At 56.7% G+C, this 25,242-nt stretch overlaps 8 protein-coding genes across 8 annotated transcripts; 5 read left to right on the top strand and 3 right to left on the bottom strand.

Moving 5' to 3' along the window:
• Positions 1 to 171: 171 nt before the first annotated feature.
• Positions 172 to 2,158, top strand: C8A04DRAFT_30071 (6-phosphofructo-2-kinase-domain-containing protein; the record flags this gene model as incomplete). Its single annotated transcript, XM_062781242.1, has 7 exons — positions 172 to 185; positions 250 to 441; positions 496 to 531; positions 606 to 870; positions 928 to 1,008; positions 1,067 to 1,669; positions 1,733 to 2,158. 7 exons carry the CDS (start codon positions 172 to 174, stop codon positions 2,156 to 2,158), a joined length of 1,617 nt encoding a protein of 538 aa, XP_062635649.1.
• Positions 2,159 to 2,523: 365 nt separating this feature from the next.
• Positions 2,524 to 3,744, top strand: C8A04DRAFT_13325 (uncharacterized protein; the record flags this gene model as incomplete). The annotated part of the gene is made up of 3 exons (XM_062777667.1): positions 2,524 to 2,717; positions 2,880 to 3,349; positions 3,449 to 3,744. 3 exons carry the CDS (start codon positions 2,524 to 2,526, stop codon positions 3,742 to 3,744), a joined length of 960 nt encoding a protein of 319 aa, XP_062635648.1.
• A 1,385-nt stretch (positions 3,745 to 5,129) lies between these two features.
• Positions 5,130 to 8,229, top strand: C8A04DRAFT_13351 (uncharacterized protein; the record flags this gene model as incomplete). Its single annotated transcript, XM_062777675.1, has 5 exons — positions 5,130 to 5,891; positions 6,049 to 7,498; positions 7,577 to 7,915; positions 7,982 to 8,081; positions 8,121 to 8,229. The coding sequence occupies 5 exons, from the start codon at positions 5,130 to 5,132 to the stop codon at positions 8,227 to 8,229; spliced, it is 2,760 nt and encodes a 919-aa protein (XP_062635647.1).
• A 628-nt stretch (positions 8,230 to 8,857) lies between these two features.
• C8A04DRAFT_30068 (farnesyl pyrophosphate synthetase) lies at positions 8,858 to 10,032 on the bottom strand (the record flags this gene model as incomplete). The annotated part of the gene is made up of 2 exons (XM_062781241.1): positions 8,858 to 9,781; positions 9,913 to 10,032. 2 exons carry the CDS (start codon positions 10,030 to 10,032, stop codon positions 8,858 to 8,860), a joined length of 1,044 nt encoding a protein of 347 aa, XP_062635646.1.
• A 778-nt stretch (positions 10,033 to 10,810) lies between these two features.
• Positions 10,811 to 12,946, top strand: C8A04DRAFT_38381 (anaphase promoting complex subunit 8; the record flags this gene model as incomplete). Its single annotated transcript, XM_062784217.1, has 3 exons — positions 10,811 to 10,908; positions 10,967 to 11,636; positions 11,705 to 12,946. The coding sequence occupies 3 exons, from the start codon at positions 10,811 to 10,813 to the stop codon at positions 12,944 to 12,946; spliced, it is 2,010 nt and encodes a 669-aa protein (XP_062635645.1).
• A 1,340-nt stretch (positions 12,947 to 14,286) lies between these two features.
• Positions 14,287 to 17,912, bottom strand: C8A04DRAFT_13338 (vacuolar protein sorting-associated protein 54; the record flags this gene model as incomplete). The annotated part of the gene is made up of 3 exons (XM_062777670.1): positions 14,287 to 14,656; positions 14,732 to 17,746; positions 17,824 to 17,912. The coding sequence occupies 3 exons, from the start codon at positions 17,910 to 17,912 to the stop codon at positions 14,287 to 14,289; spliced, it is 3,474 nt and encodes a 1,157-aa protein (XP_062635644.1).
• An 828-nt stretch (positions 17,913 to 18,740) lies between these two features.
• C8A04DRAFT_13363 (MCM2/3/5 family-domain-containing protein) lies at positions 18,741 to 21,085 on the top strand (the record flags this gene model as incomplete). Its single annotated transcript, XM_062777678.1, has 4 exons — positions 18,741 to 18,874; positions 18,941 to 19,067; positions 19,121 to 20,523; positions 20,593 to 21,085. The coding sequence occupies 4 exons, from the start codon at positions 18,741 to 18,743 to the stop codon at positions 21,083 to 21,085; spliced, it is 2,157 nt and encodes a 718-aa protein (XP_062635643.1).
• A 541-nt stretch (positions 21,086 to 21,626) lies between these two features.
• Positions 21,627 to 24,121, bottom strand: C8A04DRAFT_38377 (uncharacterized protein; the record flags this gene model as incomplete). Its single annotated transcript, XM_062784216.1, has 3 exons — positions 21,627 to 21,719; positions 21,788 to 23,377; positions 24,113 to 24,121. 3 exons carry the CDS (start codon positions 24,119 to 24,121, stop codon positions 21,627 to 21,629), a joined length of 1,692 nt encoding a protein of 563 aa, XP_062635642.1.
• Between the last annotated feature and the right edge of the window lie 1,121 nt (positions 24,122 to 25,242).

Genomic DNA, 25,242 nt, shown 5'->3' with positions numbered 1-25,242 from the left:
CTAAGCAAGCCCAATACCCCGTGTGTGTGCCGCAAGTACCTGTACCACCACAGCATCCTCGCGTGGGGGGTGAGACCAACCCAATTTAAGACTTCCCAATTCCCTCCCGATTCCTGCTTCACCAGGACCCAAAGTCGAACGCTCTCCAGTTAGAAAACGTGGATCGGCAAAATGGATACCCTCTTGTAAGCGCTCCTCATTGATACTAGAACCTCGTTCGACCTCGATTTCATGTCTAACGCTTTTTAGGACTGCCGAGATCGCGGTTAATGCACCACGATATAGGCGCAAGAGCTCGACTTTCATCGATGGCATCCACGATGTTCCCGAGGAGCAGGGCAATCTGGCACCCGCCCAGCTTTACAGCACCATGTCTGGAAGGCTGTTCCACTCCGGCAGGATCGCAATTGTGATGGTTGGCCTCCCGGCTCGGGGAAAGACGTACGAAATTCAAGAAATGATGAAATATCAATCAGGAAACTGACCCGAGATTAGTCACATCTGTGTTTCCATGGCTCGTTATCTCTCGTGGTAGGTATTAAACGGGGTCCCTACATTATACCGGGGTCCCTACATTATACCGGCCAACTACTTACATCCGCTAGGCTTGGGGTCAAAACCCGCATCTTCCACCTCGGGGACTACCGCCGCGCGACGGTCGAGGGCGGCCACGTTCCGCAGGATTATTTCTTCCCAAATGCCTCTCCGTCCTCAGTCATGCTCCGCCAGAAGATTCTTAAGAAGTGTCGGGACGATGTGTATGCGTGGCTGAACCATGAGAATGGCCAAGTCGCCATTTACGATGCCGTCAATCCCACGGCGAATGGCCGCCTTGTTTTGGCGAAGGAATTTGCCAAACACGATGTACAGGTATGGATCTCAGTGAGGTAATTTTGATAACAAGTTTTGCTGATTGAGTTGTAACAGACATTGTTCATTGAGTCGTACGTTGACGACCAGGAAATTCTTAAGGAGAATGCCCGGAACGTCAAGATCTCATCCCCAGATGTGAGTATTTACTAATGGTACCGGATATGGAATGTGAGTAAAATACTAACCTTCCTAGTTTTATGGAATGGATCCCGACGAGGCGGCCAAACACTATCTCAAGCGAATCGAAACCAAGATCCCTGTGTTCGAAACGATGAATGAGGCAGAGTTGAATTATGTCAAGATGATCAACGCGGGCCGAGCGTTTTACTACAACAACGTCAGCTTCAACTACTTGTCGCATAGAATTGTCTTCTACCTGACCAACCTACACATCAAGTCTCGGACGACCTTTTTCGTCCGGGCCGGCCCGGCGACCGACGAGGATTCGTACAAGGCCGACGCGCCACTTTCTGAGGAAGGCAAGGTTTATGCGGAAAAGATGACGGAAACCCTGCTCCGGCACCGAGAACAGGAGCGCCAGACGGCTAATGAACAGGGCGGGACCGATATTCCGCTTCGGCCGCTGACTGTGTGGACGTCCACCCGGCTGCGCACCGTCCAGACGAGCGAGCCTCTCAAGGAAGCCGGGTACCGGGTCCGACAACGGTCCCAGATGAGTCAAATCAACCCAGGCGTGTGTGAGAAGCTCTCGGAGCGCGCGATTCGTTCTATGTATCCAGAAGAGGTCGAGAAGCACGAGCTGGATCCTTACCACCACCGGTATCCACGTGCAGAGGTGTGTAGTTGCCTCCCCCTTTACCTTTCGACCGGCCCAGAATTGTCTAGCTAACTTATTCAGTCCTACCACGACCTCGCAGTCCGTCTCGAGCCCATCATCCTTGAGCTCGAGCGCGAGCAAAACGACCTACTGATCATCGCTCATGAGAGCGTGCTGCGCGTTCTCTACTCGTATCTCATGCATTGCAGTACTATGGACATTCCGAAACTCAAGTTCCCCCGCGACGAGATCATTGAGATTATCCCCGCCGCATACCAGAATGAGGCGAAGCGTGTCCATATCCCTGGGTTGGATCCGAGGACGATCCCCGGGTCGCCAGAAGACATCCGGATTTATGTTCCACACGATAACAACGCCAACATCCCCCCGATTCCGGGCATGAGCAGCCCGGAACCAGCAGAGGTACCGATTGCCTCGCGACCTCCGGAAAAGATCCCGAACATGGCTAAGGACATGGTGTCGGACAAGGTGGCCGATGAGGATTGAGCGGGATTAGCGGGCAGGTTGTGGATCGGGAGTTAGACAAAGAAACCAGCAGCATTGTTAGCATCGAATCACTGAATTTTCCACTCACGTAGCAAACCACATCGTGACTCTTGTGTTGTTCATGAGATACATTCCCCATGCCCGCTTCCTCGTGCATATTTAACCCTAACCCCCTCCTGTACCGAGCATCGGCAAGCAATGACGTCCGTCGCTCTTGGCAGCCCCTCGAGCTCCTCCAGCAGCTCCCCGCAGTCGTAGCCAAATCCGAGCTTCCCTGTCACTTTAGGTAGGTAGCTCATCACATTGACGGGTAATTCGACGACACCAACTATAGGATCTTGGAGAGTGGCATCCCACCGCAGAACATGTCCGACACCACAAAAAAGACCGCGCTCGTTACGGGCGCGACCGGGTTTCTCGGCCGGCAAGTCGTCAAGGCGTTTGCCTCGCATGGCTGGACGGTCAAGGGCACGGGTTACTCCCGCACCGACGGGGTCAACACCCTGAAGGTTGACCTCGCTGACCCTGTGGCGGTTGAGAAGGTGCTGGAGGAGGTTAGGTATGTTTTCTTCCCCCATTATACATACAGCCAGGACGGTTTTCCACTTTCCATTCCCTTTGGAACGCAATTCCATTCGTCCCCTGAATCTGTTGAACTGTCCTCCTCTTGGCCTTTACTATGTATGTACCTTACCTTACTTTCTCCGCTTGGGGATCACAGCCCACAAGTCGTCATCCACTGCGCAGCAAACCGATTCCCAGACAAAGTCGACGCCGACCCAACCGGCACACGCCGACTAAACATCGAGGCATCCGCTTCGCTCGCCGATGGCTGCGCCCGCCGTGGCGCGCTGCTCGTCTACATCTCGACCGATTATGTGTTCGCCGGCCGACCAGGCGAGGCGCCGTACGAGGCTGACGCCCCCACGGGACCGACGAATTTGTATGGACAGACGAAATTGGATGGAGAGGGGGCTGTGTTGGGGCGGTTTGAGGAAAGGGGGAGGGAAGGGTGGGGGGTGGTGTTGCGGGTGCCGGTGTTGTATGGGGAGGTGGAAGGGGGACGGAATGGGGAGAGCGCGGTGAATTGCTTGATGGGTGTTGTGTTGAAAAGGGGGAGCGGTGTGAAGATGGACCATTGGGCGTTGAGATTCCCGACTAACACGGAAGATGTAGCGCGGGTTTGTTACGGTGAGTTTGTTTCCCCAATTGTTTCCCTGCAGCTGTGGCGGCGGTTTGTTGCCCTCTGTCGGTAAGAGAGCATTAGTTCATGACTAAATGATGTTGCAGACGTGGCTATTCGTTACTTGGAAGACGGAAACAAAGCGGCGCTCCCACGGGTGTTGCAATTCTCGAGCGAGGACAAATACACCAAGTACGAGATGTGCCAACTGTTTGGCGACATCATGGGTGCGCCGATCGACCATATTGTTGCCAATACCGAGGGGAACGATCCTAAAGCGAGTGTCCAGCGGCCGTATGATTGTCATCTCAGTACCAAGGCGCTACGGGACCTCGGCATCGACGTCTCGACGCAAGACTTCGTCGGGTGGTGGAGGAGAGAATGCCGCGCGTTCCGGCATTGATGAATCGGTTCCTGGGGTCTCAAATGTCGATGTTCTCTGGCGACTGACGTGATTTGCGTTGGAATGTCTCACATAATCTTCAACGACGCGAGGCGGTTTGGTGGAGCGCAGGGAGAGACGAGACAGAACGTGCGAAATTCGAGACTGTGTCTGGCGAGGTTTCTCAACATTCATGAGTCAAGGAGTGAAGTCAACGTGAACGGGTCCCAAGAGTTAACCCCTGGCCCTCCTGGCATCCAGTGATCGGCGGCAGTATTGTTTCTCAGCTGTGCCTGACATGGCGCACAGTCTCACGGCTAGCCTCATCAGCGACATCGTTTGCCTGGGAGTTAGCGGACTCGCCGATCAACGCGCGTTCCATTTCCGCTCTTCAGAAGAATTGCCGATGAATGAAAAGGAAGTCTTCAAGACATTTTTACGGTCAACCTCACGCGAAAAAAAAAAAACTAAAGGTTTCCCCCTTCTTTTGTGCCCGATGAAAAGTCACTTTTTTCGATCCTAACCTGGAAAGTCGTTCTCTCTGTGCCCACTTGGCTGCATTGGCGAAAGGCCTGCAATTCGACAGGCCCCCACAATTCTGTTTCCATTCTCGCGCCTTGCCCATAAAACATTCCGCCAAGAGCACCGGGGTAAACACTCCGCCGCTCACTTACAGGGGCCCATGCTGCTGCCAAAAGTTTTCCACAGCGCGACCCCCGCGATGCCTGCCACGACGACGGCGAGCTCAGCTCAGCTCTGTACATCACCGAAGCAAACCATTCAGGACGAGCAGCCATGGCCGATCAGCGCCCTTATTTGTGGGCGCCGCTGGCGGACGTGGGATGATGAGAGCCGAGCCCATCGATCTTGCCCGACGTGCATCAGCACGCGAGATGCGGCGTTCAGCGGTACCTGCTTGCAGCTTGCAGCACGCTGAGGTCGGGTGTAACTTCCACCATGCCTGCGGGGCGACACCCGGCCCAGAGGAAGCGAAGACACTAGAGCTAACTTTACCTAACCATGGTGGACATGGGCGATCGAGTTCGCAACAAACACCCACCTAGCGCCCTGTTGGGGTTGCCCAGTCCGGTGGAGAGGGCGCAAACCGCCAGGGGCAGGTAACGACAATAATAATAAGATGGAAGGGCGGCCCTCCAGTTTTAGCTTTGCGGCCCAGACGCACAAACGATGACGCGAAAACGAGCTCAGTGAGGCAGGTAGGTCAACGACTGGGCAACTGCGCCGCGCATGGACTTGAAGAACGGAGCTTGTGTACGAAACCGTTATTCACCCTGCAGTATTACCCGAGAAGCTTGTCCTTCCGTCCCGCACGACCCCTGCGTCGTCTGGAGTGTCCATACCTCCCCGCGTTCCTCCCCTTTTCGACGTTGCATCTCCCTCGCTCGATGCGGCAATCAAGCCCTCGTGGTCTCCGTCTCCGGCGTCCACCGTCAACGCTCTTTGCCCGTCTATCAACCCTCACGGACAACATCGGCACGACGATCGCCAACGGCTGCGGGAACGCCACAAGGTCACTTCGACGGCGGTCTTGGCACCACAGCAACGACCACGGCACGGGCCAAAACGAGGACCTGGCCGCGGCTTTGGCTTCATTCCAACCTCCACCTGCCGTATCTGCCCAGGCTGGCAGCGTGGCACAGGCACCACCCGAAAGTGAAACCCGCAGGATTTCGCTGGCCAGAACTTTCGGACCCGACCACCTGGCCGTTTTGACCGAGGAGGCCGAAGAAATCGACGAGGCCGTCGGCCGGCCGGCGGTGTGTCAGTCCGCACAACCACCGCCATCCATCGTATCGCCAAAATCGCCAACATCACCGACGCTACTGGACACCGAACCATCTCCCAGCTCACCGCGCCAAACAACAAGCCCGATGCGCGAAGCGTTTTCTTTTCTCACGCGGGGCCGCAAGAAGAGCGGCTCCGGGAGCTCAGGAGGAGGAGGCAGTGGTAGTGGTGGTAATGGTGGTAATGACATGCACCGGACTCTCACCAAACGCCATCGGCCGTTCCCCACCTCATCGACGTCGGCTTCCGTTGATGCAAGTGTCGACTCCAGAGAACGCGCCCTCCGTCCGTCTCCTCACATCACGACCAGTTCTGAGATCGCTTACAGTGGCCCCACCGAAGTGCTCAATCCCACGTCTAAGGTAAGTTAAAGTGGAGGAGATCAAGAATGAGGCGGCTCGTGCGGCCGTTGTGCACCGTTCCCCGTTTCCGCCTTTGTTTCGCGAGGAACAATAAAAAGACGACAAAAAAACTACCAAAAAATTGTAACTGTGCTGAACTAATCATTCTTCGTAATAGTTGGTCAGTGCGCGGTGTAAAGGTATAACGGTGACGGTCGAGATCTTCAAGGAGACATCCGCCTCTGATTTTCTCGTCGATTGCAGCCGGACGTTAGCTGGACTTGGGCGGCCGGTTGACCCCGACGATTGCGTTGTCATCGAGCCCTGCGCTCGACCAGGGCTGGAGAGGAGGTTGCGGCAGTACGAACGAGTATGGGACGTTGTTAGCGCCTGGGATCACGACACTGCCAACACCTTCATTATCCTGCCGGACTCGTCCGACCCAGACGAGGAGCTCGTTTTGTCCAGTGTGCCCGACACCCAAGATGAGCCAGAGGGGTTTGTCTTACCGATTTACCACCTTTACCGGCCCGGGAAATGGACCCAGCGCTACATCACGCTCAAGGAGAACGGGCAAGTGTTTGCATCCAAGAAACGGGAATGGAAAGTTTCGGACAAGGACGTCACTCGGCTCTGTCATCTGTCCGACTTTGACATCTACATGCCGACCGAAGCCGAGATGCGGAAGCAGCTCCGACCGCCTAAACGATACTGCTACGCCATCAGGAGCCAGGAGAAGGCCACGCTTTTTATCGATTCCAGTCTTTACGTTCAGTTCTTTTGTACGGATGATCCAAATGTCGCGCGGCAGTTCCGATCCGCCGTGCAGGGCTGGCGAAGTTGGTATCTTGTCAACAGAAAGCTTAGGTTGCATGATAAGAAGGTACCGTCGTCACCGACGAGCCCGTCTGGCGCGGGACAGAGCTACCGGATGAAGACCCCGCTTGATCAGGGATCGAGGGCGGACCATGTTTATCGAGGAAGGACCTCGCTGGACCAGGGGCCCAGAGGGCGGCCATCTATCGACCAATTGCCACTAGTTCACTCCGTGCCGAGCTCCCACGAGAACGCACCACCTGGTACGTCCGCAGGAGCAGGTATCCCGCCAATTCCACCGCTTCCCGGCTCTCTCCGGGGGAAGAAGCAAGATCCGTTTGCGGCCTCGGGGTTGCTGGGAAACGACTACGAGGAGCGCCGGCAGCATGCTGTCAGGCGTGAAGGCACGGTAAAGCATCGCCAGGGGCATGTGACATCCGCGCCGGACGACGGGCCCTTCACCGACGGGCCCAACCTCCTCAACGGCGGCATTGTGAGGCTTGACGACCGTCCTGGTACTGCCGGGTCAGGGAGCAGCCACAACACGTTGCCCCGTAGATCAGACCGCACGGGTTGGTTTCCTTCTGCTGTTCAACACTCGGCTGAGCACTATAGCGCCCGCCCGACTACTGCCGGTTTTCCCACTTCTGTTGGGGCAGGTGCCACTTCTTTAGCTCGTCGGCCGAGTACATCCTCCCACGTCCCCACTCGCAATCGCTCAGTTCGACAGCCGCAGCAACACGGAGACGACCACCACATTCCAATTCCGCCATCACCCACGCATCAACAGCCTCAGCCTCTCTCCCGCTCACGTTCCATTTCCCGGTCCAAGTCCGTATCCCAACACGCTCACTCGCAGTCCCAACAACAGCAGCAGCAGCAGCAGCAAGCTCAGCAACCCCTCGTCGACCTTACCCCAGGCTTTATCGAAGCTCCGCAGTGGTCCCGCGAGAACCGCGGCCGCGGCGTGCGTGCACCACAAGGAAAGCCCCTCGTTGACCTCGCCACAGGGCCTGTCCTACCCCCTAGCCGGATCCGCGATGCGGCCCCGCCTAAAAATCTGGTGCGTCGGCCTGATGCGGCCCCAACATCGCCGATATCTCCCAGTAGCGGTGCGGGAGGGACGGCAACGCTCATGCAGCAGTACGAGACGCAAAAGGCTGCCGCTGCCACTGGTGCTACCGGAACAGGTGTTGGAGGGTCAGCAGCAGGGCGGATGGGAGGGGGGAGTAGACGAGGGAGGCATGAACCACTTATCGCGAGTGTGCCGGGATCCGACAACACGCAGCAGCTAGGTGGGTTGGTCGGGTCGTTGGCGAGGAGAAATACGACGCGGAGTATGGGCGGACGAGGTGTAGTAGCAGGGGGGGAGACATCGGATGTGCCTGCTGTGCCGTTACTTCAGGCGGCGTTATCGTCTGGGACGATTTCGAGCGGGCCGACGGCGGCGTATTTGCAAGCTAGAGGGGGGATGATGGGGGTTGGGGAGAGGGACAAGGATCGGGTTAGGGAGTGGTTGCGGAATGGCGGGGAGAAGGCTTAGATTTGATGCGTTTTGGGTGAACGTTAGATGGTTGGTTATGATTGGGGGGTGGTGTTTGGTGTTGGTTGACTTCTTGTGGTGTAGATTCTCGGGTGTTGTTTTGGCGTGGGCTGTTACTGCTCGTTCGTTGTTTTCTTTTCAGGGGTTAACTGCATTTAGTAAGGCAGCATGGATTCACGACGTCATGTTATCCCATCCCTATGATGGACGGAAGGTTTTGGAAAAGTAAAGATAACACCGGTTTAGACACATGGGAGAAAGGAAAAGGGGAGGTTGGGGCCGGCTGGTCGGCTGGTAGTAGTATTGTGGTTTCAGCGGTTAGGTTTTATCATGATGACGGTTTTCAGTTCTGCTCCAAGAATCACTTCTTTTGTGTGTTGAGTTGGATAGGTAGTCAACTAAACGTGGTATTCCAAGTTTTTATTTGTCTCGTTCTTTCGTCTTCTCTTCTTGACATTCATTAACATCCTAGCTAGGTGCCATATATGTGTATGGTCTCGCTCTACTTTGCAACGCCGTTTTGGACTTTAATTACAAGATGGGTATTAGTATGAGGGGGTGGTGTGGGTTCGTGGATGGACGTGAGTGCGTCACGCCGAGATTTGCGGTTCGTTCCCCGTTTCCTTCTTTACTTGCTGCGCTTGTAGATCTTGCCAAGGAACGCCTCAAACACGCCCTTCTTGAGGCCTTTAGCCTCGTCGATGCGGTCGATCTGAGCGCGTAGGTCGGCAACGATGCTCTCCTCGTAGTCGCGGTAGCGCTGTTCAAGCTTGAGGTCGTCGTAGAGCTTCTTGACGACGGCCTCCTTGGCGGAGTCCTTGCGGCCGTAGTTCTCCTCGAGAATGCGGCGCTGCTCCGGGGTCACGATGGCCAGGGCCTGGTTGACCAGCCACGAGCACTTGTTGTCCATGATGTCCGTGCCGATCTTGCCGATGTGCTCCGGCAGGCCAAAGTTGTCGAGGTAGTCGTCCTGGACCTGGAAGTACTCGCCGAGCGGGATCAGGATGTTCTCGGCCTGCTTGAGGTTCTCCGGCGTGGCGAGGTCCAACTGGTACAAGGCCAGCGCGACGGGCAGGTAGAAGCTGTAGTAGGCGGTCTTGTAGACCACGATGAAGCGGTACTTCTCCATGCTGAAGTTGTCGAGGTCGACGACGTCCTCAGGGGCGGTGAGCAGGTCACAGAGCTGCCCGATCTCGGTCTGGAAGGTGACCTCGTGGAAGATCTCGAGGAAATCGACGTAGCGTGGGTGGGAGCGGAAGAACTTCTTGAGCAGGGTGTAGATGGCCGTCTCGAGCATGAAGGCGTCGTTGATGGCGATCATGCCCACACCCTCCTGGCGGTACCAGCATGGCTTGCCGCGGCGCGTGATGCTGCTGTCCATGATGTCGTCCGACACCAGGAAGAACGCCTGCAGCAGCTCGGTCATCCACCCTAGTGTCGCCGCCTGGAAGTACTCGTCCTCAGTCAGGGCGCGGCCGAGCAGCAGCGACACCGAGTCGGGCACCGACATGCCGCGGTTGCATTTTCCACCGACGGCATTGACTTGGAGGGACTAGATACAGCAATGCAGGGATTAGCAACTCGTGGCCTGGGAGGCGGGGAAACCGTTGTGTACGTGATTATCTCGCTCGTGGAAGTAGTCATTTTCTTGGGAATCGATCCCCAGTCCGTCTAGGCACCCACCTTCTTGTACCAGTCAAGGGCCTGGGTGGGAAGTTTGTAGGACTCGGCCGCCTCGAGAAGCACCTTCTCCAGCTTGGGGAAGACGGACTCAAATTCCTGGAGGGTAGTCTTTTGCGCCATGGTGACGGTGTTGTTTGGTTGATTGCCTCTTTAGGAAAGGGTGAGGGAAGATGCGGGAAGATAGTAAACAAAGAGGGAAGGAAGACTCGAAGGTTAGGTTGTTCTTGAGAAGCGGGAGTCACGGAGAGGAGGTCGGGTGGGATCGGTAACAAAGGGTGGAGGTTCCCGAGCGGTGTAACAGGGCCTGGGGGGTATTGCGCAAAAAGGGGTGGGCCGCCAAACAACCGAAATGCGTTGGAAAAAGAATCGTTGGGCCCAATTGACCCCTCCTTTCCCCTTTGTCTCTTTTTATTGTGGGGAAGCTTCAAGCGATAACAAGCAGCTTGACCCCTGAAATGCATTAAATTTTGGCGGTGAGGGCTGCGTGAGTGGGGGCCGAGTGGCAGAATTCCAGCGGAGCCCCCCGGCAACCGGCAGTTACCCCAACGGCTGCGCGTCACCGGCGGCAGACGCGTTTACGGAGTTCTGACAAAGCTCTAGCTGCGCCAGACTCATGCAGGCTGACAACGTCAATTCAACGACACGGACCGGAACAGACGAACTAAATCGAAGGGGAATATCTCGTGGATTTGGTCCCATCTCTACCTAATCCAGTGTCCAAATTAGTCCACCAACTAGAATCTTGACCCCGCAATATTTCAAGCTTCAGGCAAGGCAATAGCAAAACACCCCGCTTCTACGAAGCCTTGCTGCAATACCTGTCTAAGCTCTTTCTCGACGGCTTTGAACCCCGATACATTGAATTTACCCTGTTGGCTCTCGTGATCCCCCGCCCATCATGGGCCTCTCGGCGAAGGACTCGGTGCAGCTCAAGGAAACCCTGCAGATCGCGGTGGTCAAGTGTTCGGAACGATGTCTCTATCAATCGGCAAAGTGGTGTGTGGAATTGTTGAGGCTATGAATGCCGATACCGTAGCTAATATTGCTTCACCAGGGCGGCCGAGCTCCTCGATTCTCTCCCCGACCTAGACGTTGATGCCTTGTCAGAGACCGCCGGAGACCAATTGCACCCTATATTTGCGCCAAACCACGATCCCGCCGAAGCAGAACGCGAGGCACAGGAGTTGGGCCAGTACTTGCTAGCAAAGTCGTATTTTGATTGCAAAGAATTCGAACGATGCGCCGCCGTCTTTCTCCCAGAGCCCCTGCTAGCCAGCTTGCTTGGAGCGGCGCCGAACGAGACTCAGGCTTCAAAGGGCAAAGGGAAAGCCAAGGCGTCTAGCGGCTTTGTGTCCGAATCAGCACTACCAAATATCAGCCAAAAGAGCTTGTTCCTGGCCCTCTATGCCAAAGTCATGGCGGGGGAAAAGCACAAGGATGAGGACACTGAAATGATCATGGGACCCCAAGACTCGGGCGCGGTCATTAACAAGCAATTGGTGGCCGTCAGCCGCATTCTTTCTATGTGGTTCGCCCAGCGGAAAGACGACGAGGGTGACTACCCGGCCAGCCAAGGATTTCTCGAGTACCTGTACGGCATGGTGTTAGCCAAAGAGAAGAACGACAATTTGGCATTGGAGTATCTCATGCAAAGCGTGCATCTATTTCCTTGGAATTGGGGCTCTTGGCTAGAGATTACAAACCTTATTTCCAGAGTTGAGCAGGTAAAATCGAACTACCCTCCACCCCTTTTTGTTTATTCTTCAGTCGTGATCTGACCTGCTCCCACTAGCTCACCAAAGTTGCACGCCACTTGCCGCAAAACATCATGTCCTTTATTTTCCACGCCAACGCTGCCGTTAGCCTTTACCAGCAGAACCCCGAATTAGCTTCCTCGTTGAACGACCTCCTCAGCATTTTCCCGACCTCCTCGTTCTTGCTCACTTGCAAGGCGTTGCTGTGCTATCACTCTAAAGACCTCTTTGCGGCGGAACAAGAATTTAACAAAGTTTTGGCTCTCCACCCACAACGACTCGACTCCCTCGATCATTATTCCAACATATTGTACGTCCTGAACCGTCGGCCAAAACTCGCCTTCTTGGCCCATCTCTGCTCCAACATCGACAAGTTCCGGCCCGAATCCTGTGTGGTGATTGGAAACTACTACTCGCTACTCTCGCTCCATGAAAAAGCCGTGCAGTACTTCCGGCGGGCCCTCACTCTAGACCGCTCGTGTCTCTCGGCCTGGACACTCATGGGGCACGAATATGTCGAGCTTAAAAACACACACGCCGCCATCGAGTCGTATCGCCGGGCTGTCGACGTCAACCGGAGGGACTACCGCGCCTGGTACGGCTTAGGCCAGACCTACGAAGTGCTTGAAATGCACTCCTACGCTCTGTGGTATTACAAAAAGGCAGCGGGTCTTCGGCCATGGGACTCTAAGATGTGGCAGGCCGTCGGCTCGTGCTTGCAAAAGATGGGCCGCGACAGGGACGGCATCAAGGCGCTCAAACGCGCCTTACTGGCTGACAGCTACTACGATAGCACAGCCGCGGCTAGCTTCAGTAGCGCCGGGGCTGTCGATCGCATGTCGCAAATGGACCCGGAAGTCCTACTGCAAATCGCAAGCATGCACGACCGCCTAGACGAAGAAGACGAAGCGAAAGCCTACATGGAATTGTGTCTGGCGCAAGAAGAAGGCGCCGCCAACGCCGAAGAGACCGGCCCCAGCAGCGGCAGCGGCCTCCCACTCGGTGAATCCATGGCCCTCAACGACTCGCCCGGATCAGATGCCGGGGGCGACGGTGGCGACGGCGGAGTTGGGCCGGATGGATCCGGCACGGGTGTCACCTTCGCGACCAGCAAGGCGCGCATGTGGTTGGCCAAGTACGCGATGCGAGCCGAGGACTACGATACAGCCAACCGGCTGGCCATGGAGCTATGCCAGGACGGCGTGGAGGTGGAGGAGGCCAAGGCGTTGATGCGCGAGGCGCGCTCGCGAATGGAGCTCGCGGATATGGTGGAGCACTAGAGGTCGCTGCCGCTGTCTGGCATGCGTGCGCTGAGCATGCATGATTGGTCGGAGGTGGAGGACGGCTTGGTCCCGGGCGATGCAGATGCCGACGCGGCTATGCGCCGGAGTAGCGACCGCCCCCCGACGGGAGAGTGATTTGCGTGCCTTTGTTCCTTGCCCCGTTGCTTGTCTACCGGCCTGTGGGAGACTTGTATCACGGAGCCAAGCGGGGCTTACTGGAGAAAGCTCTAACCGGTAGGACGGCACATACAGCCGCGCTCCCCAGAGTCACACCCTTATACCAGTCAGCAGAACTCAACTTATAATCACCAAATTTAAGGCGGCTATACGATACATATAAAGACCACAACGCAGCAACAGTCTCAGCCTCCGAGGACCCGTCGAGTCCAGTGGTACACGGCCTCAGCGCTTCAACTGCAACATCTCGAGGCGCGAGAGCCGACACTCACCTCCACAAATAAAACAGGAGGACGATGATACGATGCGGGGCTTACGTCTGACGTAGAACGAATTACCAGGGAATTGTGACCCCCCGACACAACTGGGACGGGCTATCTTCAGTGTTAGGAGTTTAGCGGATTTTGATGCGCGACAGAAGCAAGAGCTTCGGCGCACCGAGGGGGGCCATGATGAGATACTTAAATCCATAAATACCCGCATACCACGATATTGTATGTCTTCTTTAGCGATTCTTAATATTACACTCGAGTTATCTCGGGAATGGTTTTTGGGCCATGCGTGCACCGGTTGAGCATATGCTGTTATGATTATTTGCTTAGACGAATTGACGTTACCCCTATTCATTCATGAAGCGCAGCCCTTACCATCCCCGTTTATGGTTTAAACCGCATTGCAACGACTCACAACAAAACAGAAGGCGTAATTTAACTCAACAAGTATGATCGGAGAGTTTCACAGTACATTCAGTCAGTTATTCAACACCAATGGTAAACGGTTGATAACACGCCAATTATTGAACCATCGCAAGACATGCAGACAACCAACCCCCAACATGTTACCTTCATACTCGAAAATCCTAATCTATCAATACACCCTACATCCCATTCCGCATCACGTCCAAGCCTGACGGTCATACGATATAATATAAATCAAAAAATAAGGCAGCAGAAAAACAAAGTCAACCTTGCACACCACCGCTAACGTGACGTAATTACACACACACCGAGAGAAAAAGGAGCGAAAGAAAGAAGATACATTGCACAAATCCACCGGCTAACAACCTCTATATTCCCGCACTTCCTTCCCCATTACGCCTTAGTATAGACCCACCTACCCTTTTGATCATCAATCCGCCTACTCGTGTTACCTCTTTCGATCTAAGGTCCCGATTCCCCTGCCTTAGGCGCTTCTTTTTCTGATTTCTCTCCTTCCCCTTCCGCGGTTTCTTTTGTCTCCGGTTCTTTTGTTTCCGGCTCAGGAGACGACTGGGCCGCAGGTACCGGGGCAGAGTTCGAGGCTGGGGCTGATTCGGCCGGCGCTGGCGATGTTGGTGTGGGGGATGTTGATGGTGATGGAGCTGCGGCTGCGGCTGCGGCTGGTGCTGGTGTTGCAGCTGGGGGGGTTGGAGGTGGAGCTGGCGCGGTGACTTGTTTACTCATGATGATGCTGACGAGGTGATCGCCGGTGTCCTCGAACCCGTCGATTTTGCTTAGGCGGGATTGGAAGTACTCGACATCTCGGAGCATTCTAAAGCGAAGTGTTAGCATATTTCCTTTTTGTCACAAGCGTATTGTACGGCTGGTTCGGCGTGGTAGAACATACCTTTTCCGGCCCTCCTCGGTCTCAAGCTCAGCCGCCTGGTACGCCGCGCCAAAGGCCTCGCGGTGATTCTTGAAGACAGGCATCATGATCATCCGCACGGTTCCTTCGGGGAGATGCTTGGTCAAGTTGCGGTTGAGCGTGGTGGTTTCCTTGACCACCGTCTCCATGTACTCGTTCGCAGGGCTCCGAGAGTCGCGGTCCCAATGGATAGCTCTCAATTTCTTGGTGCCGAGCGACGCGCGTCCACTCATGATTTCGACGAGCTTGTCATAGATGCTGTTCTGGTGCTCTTGGAACGCGCGCCTGACCTTGTCGAATTCGCCCATGATCGGGGATGCGGTCGTGCCCGAGCCACAGTGCCGTCGGACAAACTCACGGGTGTGTGGGATGAGGGCGGCCATGAAGGCAACAGCCTGGGATGCTAGGGCAAGATGTTTCGTGGTGATGTTCCGGAGCCCCGCTGTTTTCAGGGCCCCGGCACCGAGGATCAGTTGGGTGCAGCGCGAGTTGAAGAGCTGGAGGTAGGCAACGAGAGAGGAGGATATCTCGCCCGTCATGGACGGGATAGCTGCTATCAGATGCAAGAAGCGGACCATGCCGTGCATGCATGAGATGGCAGAATTGGGAAGCAGGTAGCTTTCTGCTTCGATCACGGCGCTTCTTGTCTTTGCCTTGCTGGTGCCATTGGCGCCATTGGCCTGCGCCGATAACACGTCCGCGTCTTCACCCGCCTTTAATGTTTCGGGGTGCGGGATCCAAACATGTGCGGCTTCAACCCAGGCAGCGGCGTCCCGAGTGCTGCTCTCCAGAATTTGGTTGAGAACTTCGGTATCCTTGTCGCCAAAATCGGCGGCATTCCACTGGTCCGATTCCATCCCCTGGGCGAGTTTCTGGTTCTCGCCGTCCCCGTGATATTGGATAAAGTCTTTGATGTGGCTGTTGACGACAGTTTTAAGTGTCGTCCCGCTGCGTCCAGAAATAGCCTCGCATTCGTTGGCAAAATGGAGGTTGAGTGTAAAGTACCGCAAGAACCACGAGAGGTCGAGCCGCTTGCTCTGCTCTGATCGTACTCGCAGGACTTTCACGATCTTCTCTTGGGCCACGTCGACAGCCTGGCCGAGCAGATTGGCAATATCTACGGCCATGTGGATCTCTTCCTGGGCTTCTTGTGCAGCACCGAATGCCTGCCTTGCCGTCGGACTGAATGGGGGAGATTGAAGCGGTGATCGGGCGCCCGAAGGTATAGGCGCCGGCTCGCCAATGGAGCTCGTCACATCCAGCAGGACCTTAGCTTGCGTACTCAGTCTCCTCAGCGCCTCAGCTACGCCAATGTACATGGTAGTCAAAAGGGTCTCGGCGTCTGCAGGATCCATCGCGCGGAGGTTGCGGGCCAGAATGATGGACCTGTCTTGTTGCGAGCGCTGCCTACCACCAGTCCTGGTGGAGGTAGACATGAGCGACTCGTTGTCATCTTCATTTGAGCTGGGCATCTGCCGACGGATAATGGTCCTGATTTCTCGCAGTGCAGATTCCCGGTAGGCCGTGGCCGCGGCGGTAAGGTACTTTGCACGGTGCAAGCCCGTCAGAGTAGAGAGGAGCTCTGTACGTATCGCATTGGTCCCAGCCATGTATGCAGGGAAAGCAGACGACTCGCGGCTGTGTGTCCCGCGGGTCCGGGCCGAAGCGCTACTCCAGCGCATCAGGACCTCCTGGGACGAAACGGTTGCGACATGGTTCTTGAGATCCGTCAAGAGCGTGGCAAGGAACTTGGTCTCGTAGGATTTTCCTATCCGGTGTCGGAGCGTATCCAAGTCGCCGCCTACACCTTGAAGGGCGGTAGCATCCCTGAGGTCGCGAAGTTGTATGCCGGGAGGGTGAGCGCTTGAGGCCTCGCCCGCTGCGAGTGCGTCGACGGCATCAATTTTATCGAGGGCTTCGTCAACTTCGCCGGCTTCAACAAGGGATTCGCAGACAGCAACGCCGCTAACAATCTCCCGCAGTTGCATGACGGCGTCGTGGAGCTGCTTGACATTCTCGCGCTTCCTCCGTTGCTGGACGAGGTTTAGACCACCCGTCGCGACCTCTTCGTCAAGCGTCCCCAGCTCTTTCCGAAGGGCCTTAATCCTGTCTACCGAGTCCGCAGCTTCGGAGTGCAGTTCCCGGAGAGAGCCAAGGGCCGTAAAAAAGGTGGTCGATGCCGTGGAGATAGACTGGATCAAATGCATTTCGACGGTGTCCATGTACCACGACAACTTCTCCTGCAGAATAGCATTGGTGGCCAAGGCTTTGCGTGGCGCTGGGGCTTGACCATTGGATGCGCTCTTTTCCTCGCTGCCCGGTGCGGGCCGCACGACCTCGGAACGCTCGCTAACCACGTCGAATATGCGCGGATTCTCGAGGTGAAAGTCCTGGTCAAAGTACACGGTTGGGATGGTGGAAAGAGGTGGTGGGCCGTGTGCTTGTGTCCTCCTTGGACGTGAGCTCGAACGTGAGGTCGAACGCCGCTGGGCCTGGGGGATGTCGATTGACGGTAGAGAGCTGATGGAGGCAGTCGAGGTCCTGCGTGATGACGCTCCTGGGCGCCGGCCCGGGCGCAAGTGTCCCTCGTCCGACGTCTCTGGGGGCTCCTCGGGCTTCCCCCCCCGACGAGTCACGCGGCCCCCCTGATCATCCTCTGCCTGTATCCGCCGAAGCTGCTCGTACAACGTCCCAACCTCGGACAGGTATCCGGTAAACTCGGAGGATTCGACATGGGGGATATTGGTGAGGGCCACGGGCGGAATGTCTCGCGCCGTCGGGGGCTTGTGTGCGCTCGAAGCGGGCGGGGCAGTGTGTGGGAGAAGGCCGGTCCGGACTATTGGCGGCTGGAGCAGCGTGGATATCGCATTTTGTCCGGACTCGAAAACGGCGTTGGAGGCGTTGCCCCAGGTATCTAGCGAGCCCCCGACGGAATGGATAGAGCTGGCGGTCGACCCTCTTCGTTGTTGGGGCCGCTGGGGGCCATGGGGCCCTGTGCTTCTCAAGGTGTTAGCCAAGGATTCATACTGAGACGGACGGCACAGCACGGCCGCGTAACGCCTAGGCGAGCGTACCCGTGGAAGGGAAAGTCACCCCGATGCCCGGAAGGCAGCGTTGGTGACAGGCTATCGACCGACTTGCGCGATCCCTGGTTCGAGTACATGATGCCGCGCCCGGTCTCCCCAGCCACGAGGCAAAGTGGTTGGGCCGGTTGCGACCATCCAGGCCGGAATGCAAGTGACTCGGGCGTCGACCGGGCGTGTCTCTTGTTCTACAGATTCTGTTGCTTCAAAAGCCAAGGGATCCGAGGCGCCGTCGTGCTATTCTATGCTGTGCCCAAGAATGTGGTGGTGGAGTCGGCTTAGGAGGCTGCAGTCACTGGGGTTTCGGAAGCTGGTCCGGGGAGCTCTCGAATCGCATGCGCCGGGAATTCTGGACAGGTATTTCGTCGTCGTATGACTAGCTGTAGCTCGTTGGGAGCGATTGTTGACTGGGAGTTCGCTGCCGGGCGCTGTCGTCCGAACCGGAGGGTGGGCTGGCTGATTTGGTTTGGAGTTTGAAGATGCTAAGCTCCAGCCGCGTGTCGTCGTTTGGTGAATGTGGCCCGGAACTAGCCCATGCCAAGCCCAAGACTTGTTGGAGAACCACTGTGCGGCTCGAAGCTCCCATTCATTTTCCGTAAATACATATTCTCGACTTTCTGGATTTTAGCCCCACTTCGAACAACAAATCGTTCTATCGAGTCCACAGCGGACAGTAATGAGCACGGGCCAACTTCAACTTGGAACCCAACTGTGGGCCCAATTTAGATCCCTGCAATAGAAACGCGTCGAGGTCGCGTTGCCCTGGCGCTTTCACGCGTCGTACACTTCCCCCCTTCTGCAACATTTTGAGCCCCTCCATCGTCACTGGCAGCCCGCTGCGATTACAACCCACCATTCCTTCTTAACCCAACGCCGGACTATTCTGATTTTTGTCGCCGTTTTTCGTTATGGATCGCCAGTCGGTCTATTCTAGCCGCCTTTACGGCACACCGTCTGAAAGCGAAGACTCCAACACACACGTCCGCGCCCTGCTCGAGTCCTTCATTCTCGATTTTCGGCTTGACAACATATTCATTTACAGGTTGGACATTTTTTCGGATGTTTTGGTTATCGTAAGGGCTGTTAGAAGCTGACATACACACTACAGAGACCAACTGCGGGAAAATGCGCTCCTTAAAAAATACTACTGCGATGTCAACATTGGGGACCTGATCAAGTTCAACGAGGAAATTGCCCACAGACTGGTGACAGAACCTGCAGAAATTATTCCCCTGGTACGGTACCCCGGGTTACGCCTCGTTAATACACTCGCCCTGACATCATCTAGTTCGAAGCCGCTTTGAAGCGGTGTACACATAGGATCGTCCATCCCCACGAGCCCAACGTCAAACTGCCCGAACACCAACTGCTCCTGCACTCGAACGCCGAAGATGTCTCGATTCGCAACCTAGATTCTCTCACCATCTCGAGGCTAGTCCGCGTGCCCGGTATCGTGATCGGTGCCTCAGTCATGTCCTCCAAGGCGACCGCAATCCACATCCAATGCCGTACGTGTGACCACGTACAAGATATCCCTGTTCTGGGAGGGTTTAGTGGCGTGTCACTACCGAGGCAGTGCGGGAGAAACAGGGCGCCGGGCGACCCAACGGAGAAATGCCCCCTGGATCCCTACTTTGTGGTACATGAAAAGTCGATATTCGTCGACCAACAGATCATCAAACTCCAAGAGGCTCCCGACCAGGTGCCCGTAGGAGAGCTGCCCCGCCACGTATTGATATCAGCAGACCGCTATCTCACGAACCGTGTGGTGCCCGGGTCAAGGTGTGTGGTCATGGGCATCTTCTCGATCTACCAGAGCAAGGGGTCCAAGAACTCAAGCGGGGCGGTGGCTATTCGGACGCCCTACCTTCGTGCCACGGGCATCCAGACCGACCTCGATCAGACCGCCAAGGGGCAGGCCGTCTTCTCCGAAGAAGAGGAACAAGAGTTCCTCGAGCTCAGCCGACGGCCCGACCTTTACAACCTCATGACGGACTGCATCGCGCCCTCCATCTACGGAAACCGGGATATCAAGAAGGCGATTTTGTGTCTGTTAATGGGCGGTTCCAAAAAGATTCTCCCAGACGGGATGAAGCTTCGTGGTGACATCAACGTTCTCATGCTGGGTGATCCCGGTACCGCCAAGTCACAGCTGCTCAAATTCGTCGAGAAGGTAGCACCCATCGCCATCTACACATCCGGCAAAGGTTCATCCGCGGCCGGTCTGACGGCCTCGGTGCAGCGTGACCAGTCAACGCGCGAGTTCTATCTCGAAGGCGGTGCCATGGTGCTTGCCGACGGCGGTGTCGTGTGCATCGACGAGTTCGACAAGATGCGTGACGAGGACCGAGTGGCCATCCACGAAGCCATGGAACAGCAGACAATCTCCATCGCGAAAGCCGGCATCACCACCATCTTGAACGCCCGAACGTCGGTTCTCGCAGCGGCTAACCCCATTTTTGGGCGGTACGACGACATGAAGACGCCGGGCGAGAACATTGACTTCCAAACCACCATTCTCTCCCGTTTCGACATGATCTTCATCGTCAAAGACGAGCATGAGCGCGGCAAGGACGAGCGTATCGCGAAGTACGTCATGGGAATCCATATGGGCGGCCGCGGCGTGGAAGAGCGCATTGAATCCGAGATCCCTATCGACAAGATGCGCCGCTACATCAGCTACTGTCGGTCGTAAGTTCTACTCCCTTCATCACACACACACACTCTCTCTCTACACCGACCGCTAACCTTGTCCCTCAGACGCTGCGCCCCCCGCCTCTCCGACGCAGCAGCCGAGAAACTCTCCTCCCACTTCGTCGCCATCCGCAAACAAGTCCACGCCGCCGAACTCGAAGCGAACACACGCTCCTCGATCCCCATCACCGTCCGTCAACTCGAAGCCATCGTGCGCATCACCGAATCCCTCGCCAAACTGACCCTCTCCCCCATCGCCACCGAAGAGCACGTCGACGAGGCCATCCGCCTGTTCCTCTGCTCGACCATGGATGCCATCAATCAGGGCAGCAACCAGGGCAGTCGCGAGCTGAACGAGGAGGTGAACCGTGTTGAGTCGGAGTTGAGGCGTCGGTTGCCGATTGGGTGGAGTACCAGTCTGGCGACGTTGAGGAGGGAGATGGTGGAGGGGAAGGGGTTTAGTGAGACGGCGCTGAATCGGGCGTTGATGGTTTTGCAGAGGAGGGATACCATCATGTTTAGGAACCAGGGGGCGCAGGTGTATCGGAATGGGGCGTAGTGGAGGTGGTGAGGTGATTGTTGGGGGAGAGAGAGCGGCCGGATTTGTTTGTTTATAATTTGCATGGAAAGGGGCGCGGGCGCGGGCGTAGGGTTGGTTGGCTCAGGGGTTGTTGGTTCAGAGGCTACATACCCGAGTCCTGAGTGTATACCTCTCCGGGAGGTGGGATATGTAAAACGACTGGGAAATAAATCCAACGATTTGAACGCATTGTACTACGTCTGTTTACCAGCCGATGAAGGTACAGGATAGGGGTGGCTTCTGCTACATTGTAACCTCTGTCCATTGCTCATTACACGCACCTTTCAGGGGTGTATTCCGTGTTTCCCACCTCAAGTCTAATATAACTCACCGTAACGTAATAACCGCTCCTTACCAGATCATACCAATAAAATATCCAGTTGTCATCAACACCACCACCACAAGTACAAGCACCCGCTTGCTTGCTTGCTTGCTTGCTTGCTTGCTTGCTTGCTTGCTGGCTCGCTCTTCCGCCCGCTCTCGTCTCCTTTCCTTGTCTTCTCTACTTCTCACTCTAGTCCTAAACATACGCAATCGTGTTATCCGCCCTCGTCCTCCCGACCACACCCAGCGCAGCCTCGTTCCCAGCAACAGATGGGCCACGGACGATAATCTGTTACAAAGTTAGCTGTTAGCAACCCAAAAGTCCACTCGGTACCTTGAAACCACAAAACAACTTACCTCTCCCCGACTCCCCTCATCCCCAGTCTTATGCACCCCGGAATCACGAAACAAAATCTCCGTGCTCGTCACCGGCGGGCCAAAATGCGCCTCACTTTCACCACCAGCCGCACCACCATTCGCACTCTCATAAACGCGATAGTCATAAAACGCCGTCTGTGCCACAGCGCCCGCAACCTTGGCGGCTGTCAGGGCATACATGATGCGCGCGCCCGTCAGCACACGCAAGTCGCCCAGGACAGAAGTAGTCAGCAACGGTGTGTCGGCGCCGGCGCGTTCGGCGGTGAGGATGAGGCGGAGTTTCTTGTTGTTTTCGGCTGGGTTGGGGAAGACGCCGGACTGGGCGATCCGGCGGACCTGCAGGCGGTGCAGGGTGCGGGAGAGGAAGGAGGCGTTGATCCGGGCGAGGGATTCCTTGTGGGTTTTGAGCAGGGCTGCTGGGGTGGCGACGAGAACGGTGGGGGACGGGCTGCCGCGGGTTGCGATGGCGAGGTCGTCGGCCTGGGCGGCTACGGAGTTGAAGGCTACGGATGCGTTGGAGAAGAGGGCGGTTAGGGTGAGGACGAGGGTGTGGGTGTTGGCGAGCGAGTCGGCGGGCAGGAAGACGTCGGCCGGGCTGAGGCGCTGAGCGGTTGGGAGGGCGAAGAGCTGGGCAGCGATGCCGGAGACGAGGTTGGCGGAGGTGAAACGGACCATTTCCTCTTGCTGGCCGGGCTTGGACTGCCAGAATACGGTGATGTCGCGGGGCTCACGCTGGCCTTCGAGGGAGGGTAGTTCCTTTCCGGCGTCGACGGGGCTGTCGTTGATGATGTCCTGCCAGGTAGATACGTTGACGGCGCCGCCGGTGCCTTCGGGGACCTCGTTCCAGTCGAGGTGCTTGCTGCCCTCGTCAACGACCCAGACCAGCTGGCGCAGTGACGGGTAGTTCTTGACGACGACGTCGAAGGGGAATGATCCAGGGGCGGTCACAACGGTGTCGGCGGCGGAGCGGCGCAGCATGGAGATGACGGCGTCGGTGGGCTCGTCGAAGGGCAGGATCACAGCGGTCAGGTTGTGGAAAGCGCAGGCGAAGAGCGTCGCGATCAGCTCGACCGAGTTGGGCAGGTAGATGGCCACACGGTTGCCGCCCTGGTCGGCGATGTGCTGGCCGATTAGGTTGATTTGACGCGTAACGTCCTCCAAGCTGTGCTCGATGGCCTTGTCGGTGCCTAGAACAGTCAAGATACGGCCGGTCTTACCCTTGTTCGGGCCATCGTCCTGCACGCCCGCGATCGCCTGACGCCAGACGTCCCTAAGATCGCCGTCCCGGCCTCTCGACCACTTGGAAGCCCCGGGCTCCTTGACGTTTAGGCCGGCGTTGAGGGGCATGCCATGAGGGGCACCCTGGGGACGGTAGACGGGGGACTCGCCGGGTTGGCGCACAGGGGAGCCCTGGGCCTGGCGGGCGAGCAGGAAAGGATGGGTATCGGGGTCCTGGCGTGTGACGAATTGGTAGGTCAGGAAGCCGGCAAAGACTGTGAATAGGGCGCTCGTCCAAATGTTCCACTGCCCGAAGAGTCCGGTCACGCTCTCGTCGAGCTGGAGCAGCAGCTTGTCGAACATGGCGACGGCGTTGTTTTGTTTGTTTTGGCTGTTGCGGGCTGTTGTGTTCGTTGCGTATCGCTGGTTCGGTTTCGGATGATTAACGAGGGCCGGGTTCCGGGCTGGCGGAAGCCGCGGTGTTCAATCCCGTGGTTTGTGGTGGTTGTACAAAACAAACGAACCGAGGTTCCAGCATGGAATGGAGTGTCCGGAGTGTCGGGTGCTTACTCCTATGTTGAGTTGTTGGTACGGATAGTGGAGATTGTTAGCATCAGGCAGTGGGGAGCTTCCCGCTTCAGCTTGTGCCAGCACAACCCTTGTTGGCCGAGACGGGACAGCTTTCGATGTGGGGGACCCCAGATGGGCTGTTCAGGCAGGTGGCAGCCAGCTGACAGTATGTCAACACCCCTGCTCAGCCCGTCGCCTAGTGAGAATTGCAGTTGTTGACTTCGCGCCACACCGCGGGCAGCTCTCGCACTGAGAAACAACAACCAGCAATCGACATCGACAAGGACGACACCAGCCCAGCGGAGCGTCGCCCGCCCGCGGCTTTTAGCCACCCGATTTTACTAACCAACCATACAGCAGGACCAGCCGTACAGATCTCCTTTTTCGCTCTTGAGGGCCTCGACAAAGCCTCGGTCGAGATTCAGGTTGATCCGTTCTCGGTCGCTTTCTTAGGCGCATCGCATCGCATCGCCGTGCAACGAACCCATTTATTACCGAACACCGCCCTCAACAAACCAACGCCATGTCTACTAGATCAGCCCTCACCCAGGTGAAATCCACACCCGCTAAACAGACTGCGGCTGCTCCTGTCACCGAGAGCCCGGGCAATTGGAAACACCCCCGCCTCGCCGAGATCACGCGACGCCAGAGCCAGAATGTATTCGGCGAAAAGAACATCCGGCAGATTGTCTACAATGTGATAGCATTGGTAATTGTCGGCGTGGCGCGTCGGCTGCTGCTTCCCAACTTGCCATCATGGGCGTGAGTTGTCCCGTTTCACCTGAGATCCATCAGCAGCGACTAACCTCCCGTACAGGATAAGCACCGTTCTCAAACAAAACAGCAGCTGGCTCACCGCCACCCTCTTCGTCATCCCCCTCTTCAACATCGGCATCGCCCTCCTCCCCCTCTGGCGGCCCAAAGACGACCTCTCCGACATCCCCCTGACCCCCGCCCAACGCAAGCTCCTCGGCCTCCCGCCCAGCGGCCAGCCGCCGACTCCCAACTCGGCCTACAGCACCCCGCCGCGATACTCGCGCACGCCCTCCCTCGCCGGCTCGCCCGCGGCCGCCAGCATCAAGAGCTACACCAGCTCGCCGCTCTCCAATCTTGCCAGCCCCAGTTCGGGCCAATACTCCTCCCCGCGGTTTGGCAATAATGGCAACAACAACATCTCTCCGTCCAAGTACGCGCCAGGACAGTCGCCCTACTCGTACTCGCCATCGCCGTCGAACGTGAGCCCGCTGCTGCAAAAGGCCACGGCGGCTGGGGGGAGGAGATCCTCGTTTGGGTCGACGAGCCCGCTGAATGCGAGCACGTCATCGAGTGTGTTTGGAGAGGGACCCGCGACGCCGACACCGGCGGGGAAGCGGTCGAGTGTGGGATTGAATAGCAAGTGGTTGTATGCGAAGGGGAGGCGGAGTTCGGGGAATGGGTGGTTGCATACGTAGAGTTGGGGGAGATTGGTGGGGGGGGTTTCTGTGGGGGTGTGTTTTGTAGACTTAGATGACAGAAGCTGTAATAAAGGCCAAGCTACGGCGTGGTTTGTTATCAAAGACCGACTTTACTGATGGCCTGGATCACCACTTACATGAGAAAGTCTAGCTGAGCATGTCCATAATAAATCGTAGTACATTCTATTTCCG

The sequence above is a fragment of the Dichotomopilus funicola genome, assembly GCF_033296635.1.
Source record: "Dichotomopilus funicola strain CBS 141.50 unplaced genomic scaffold C8A04scaffold_46, whole genome shotgun sequence".
Classification (NCBI taxonomy): Eukaryota; Fungi; Ascomycota; class Sordariomycetes; order Sordariales; family Chaetomiaceae; genus Dichotomopilus; species Dichotomopilus funicola.
Note: the sequence above shows the minus strand (reverse complement) of the source record. Positions and strands in the feature narration are given on the sequence as shown.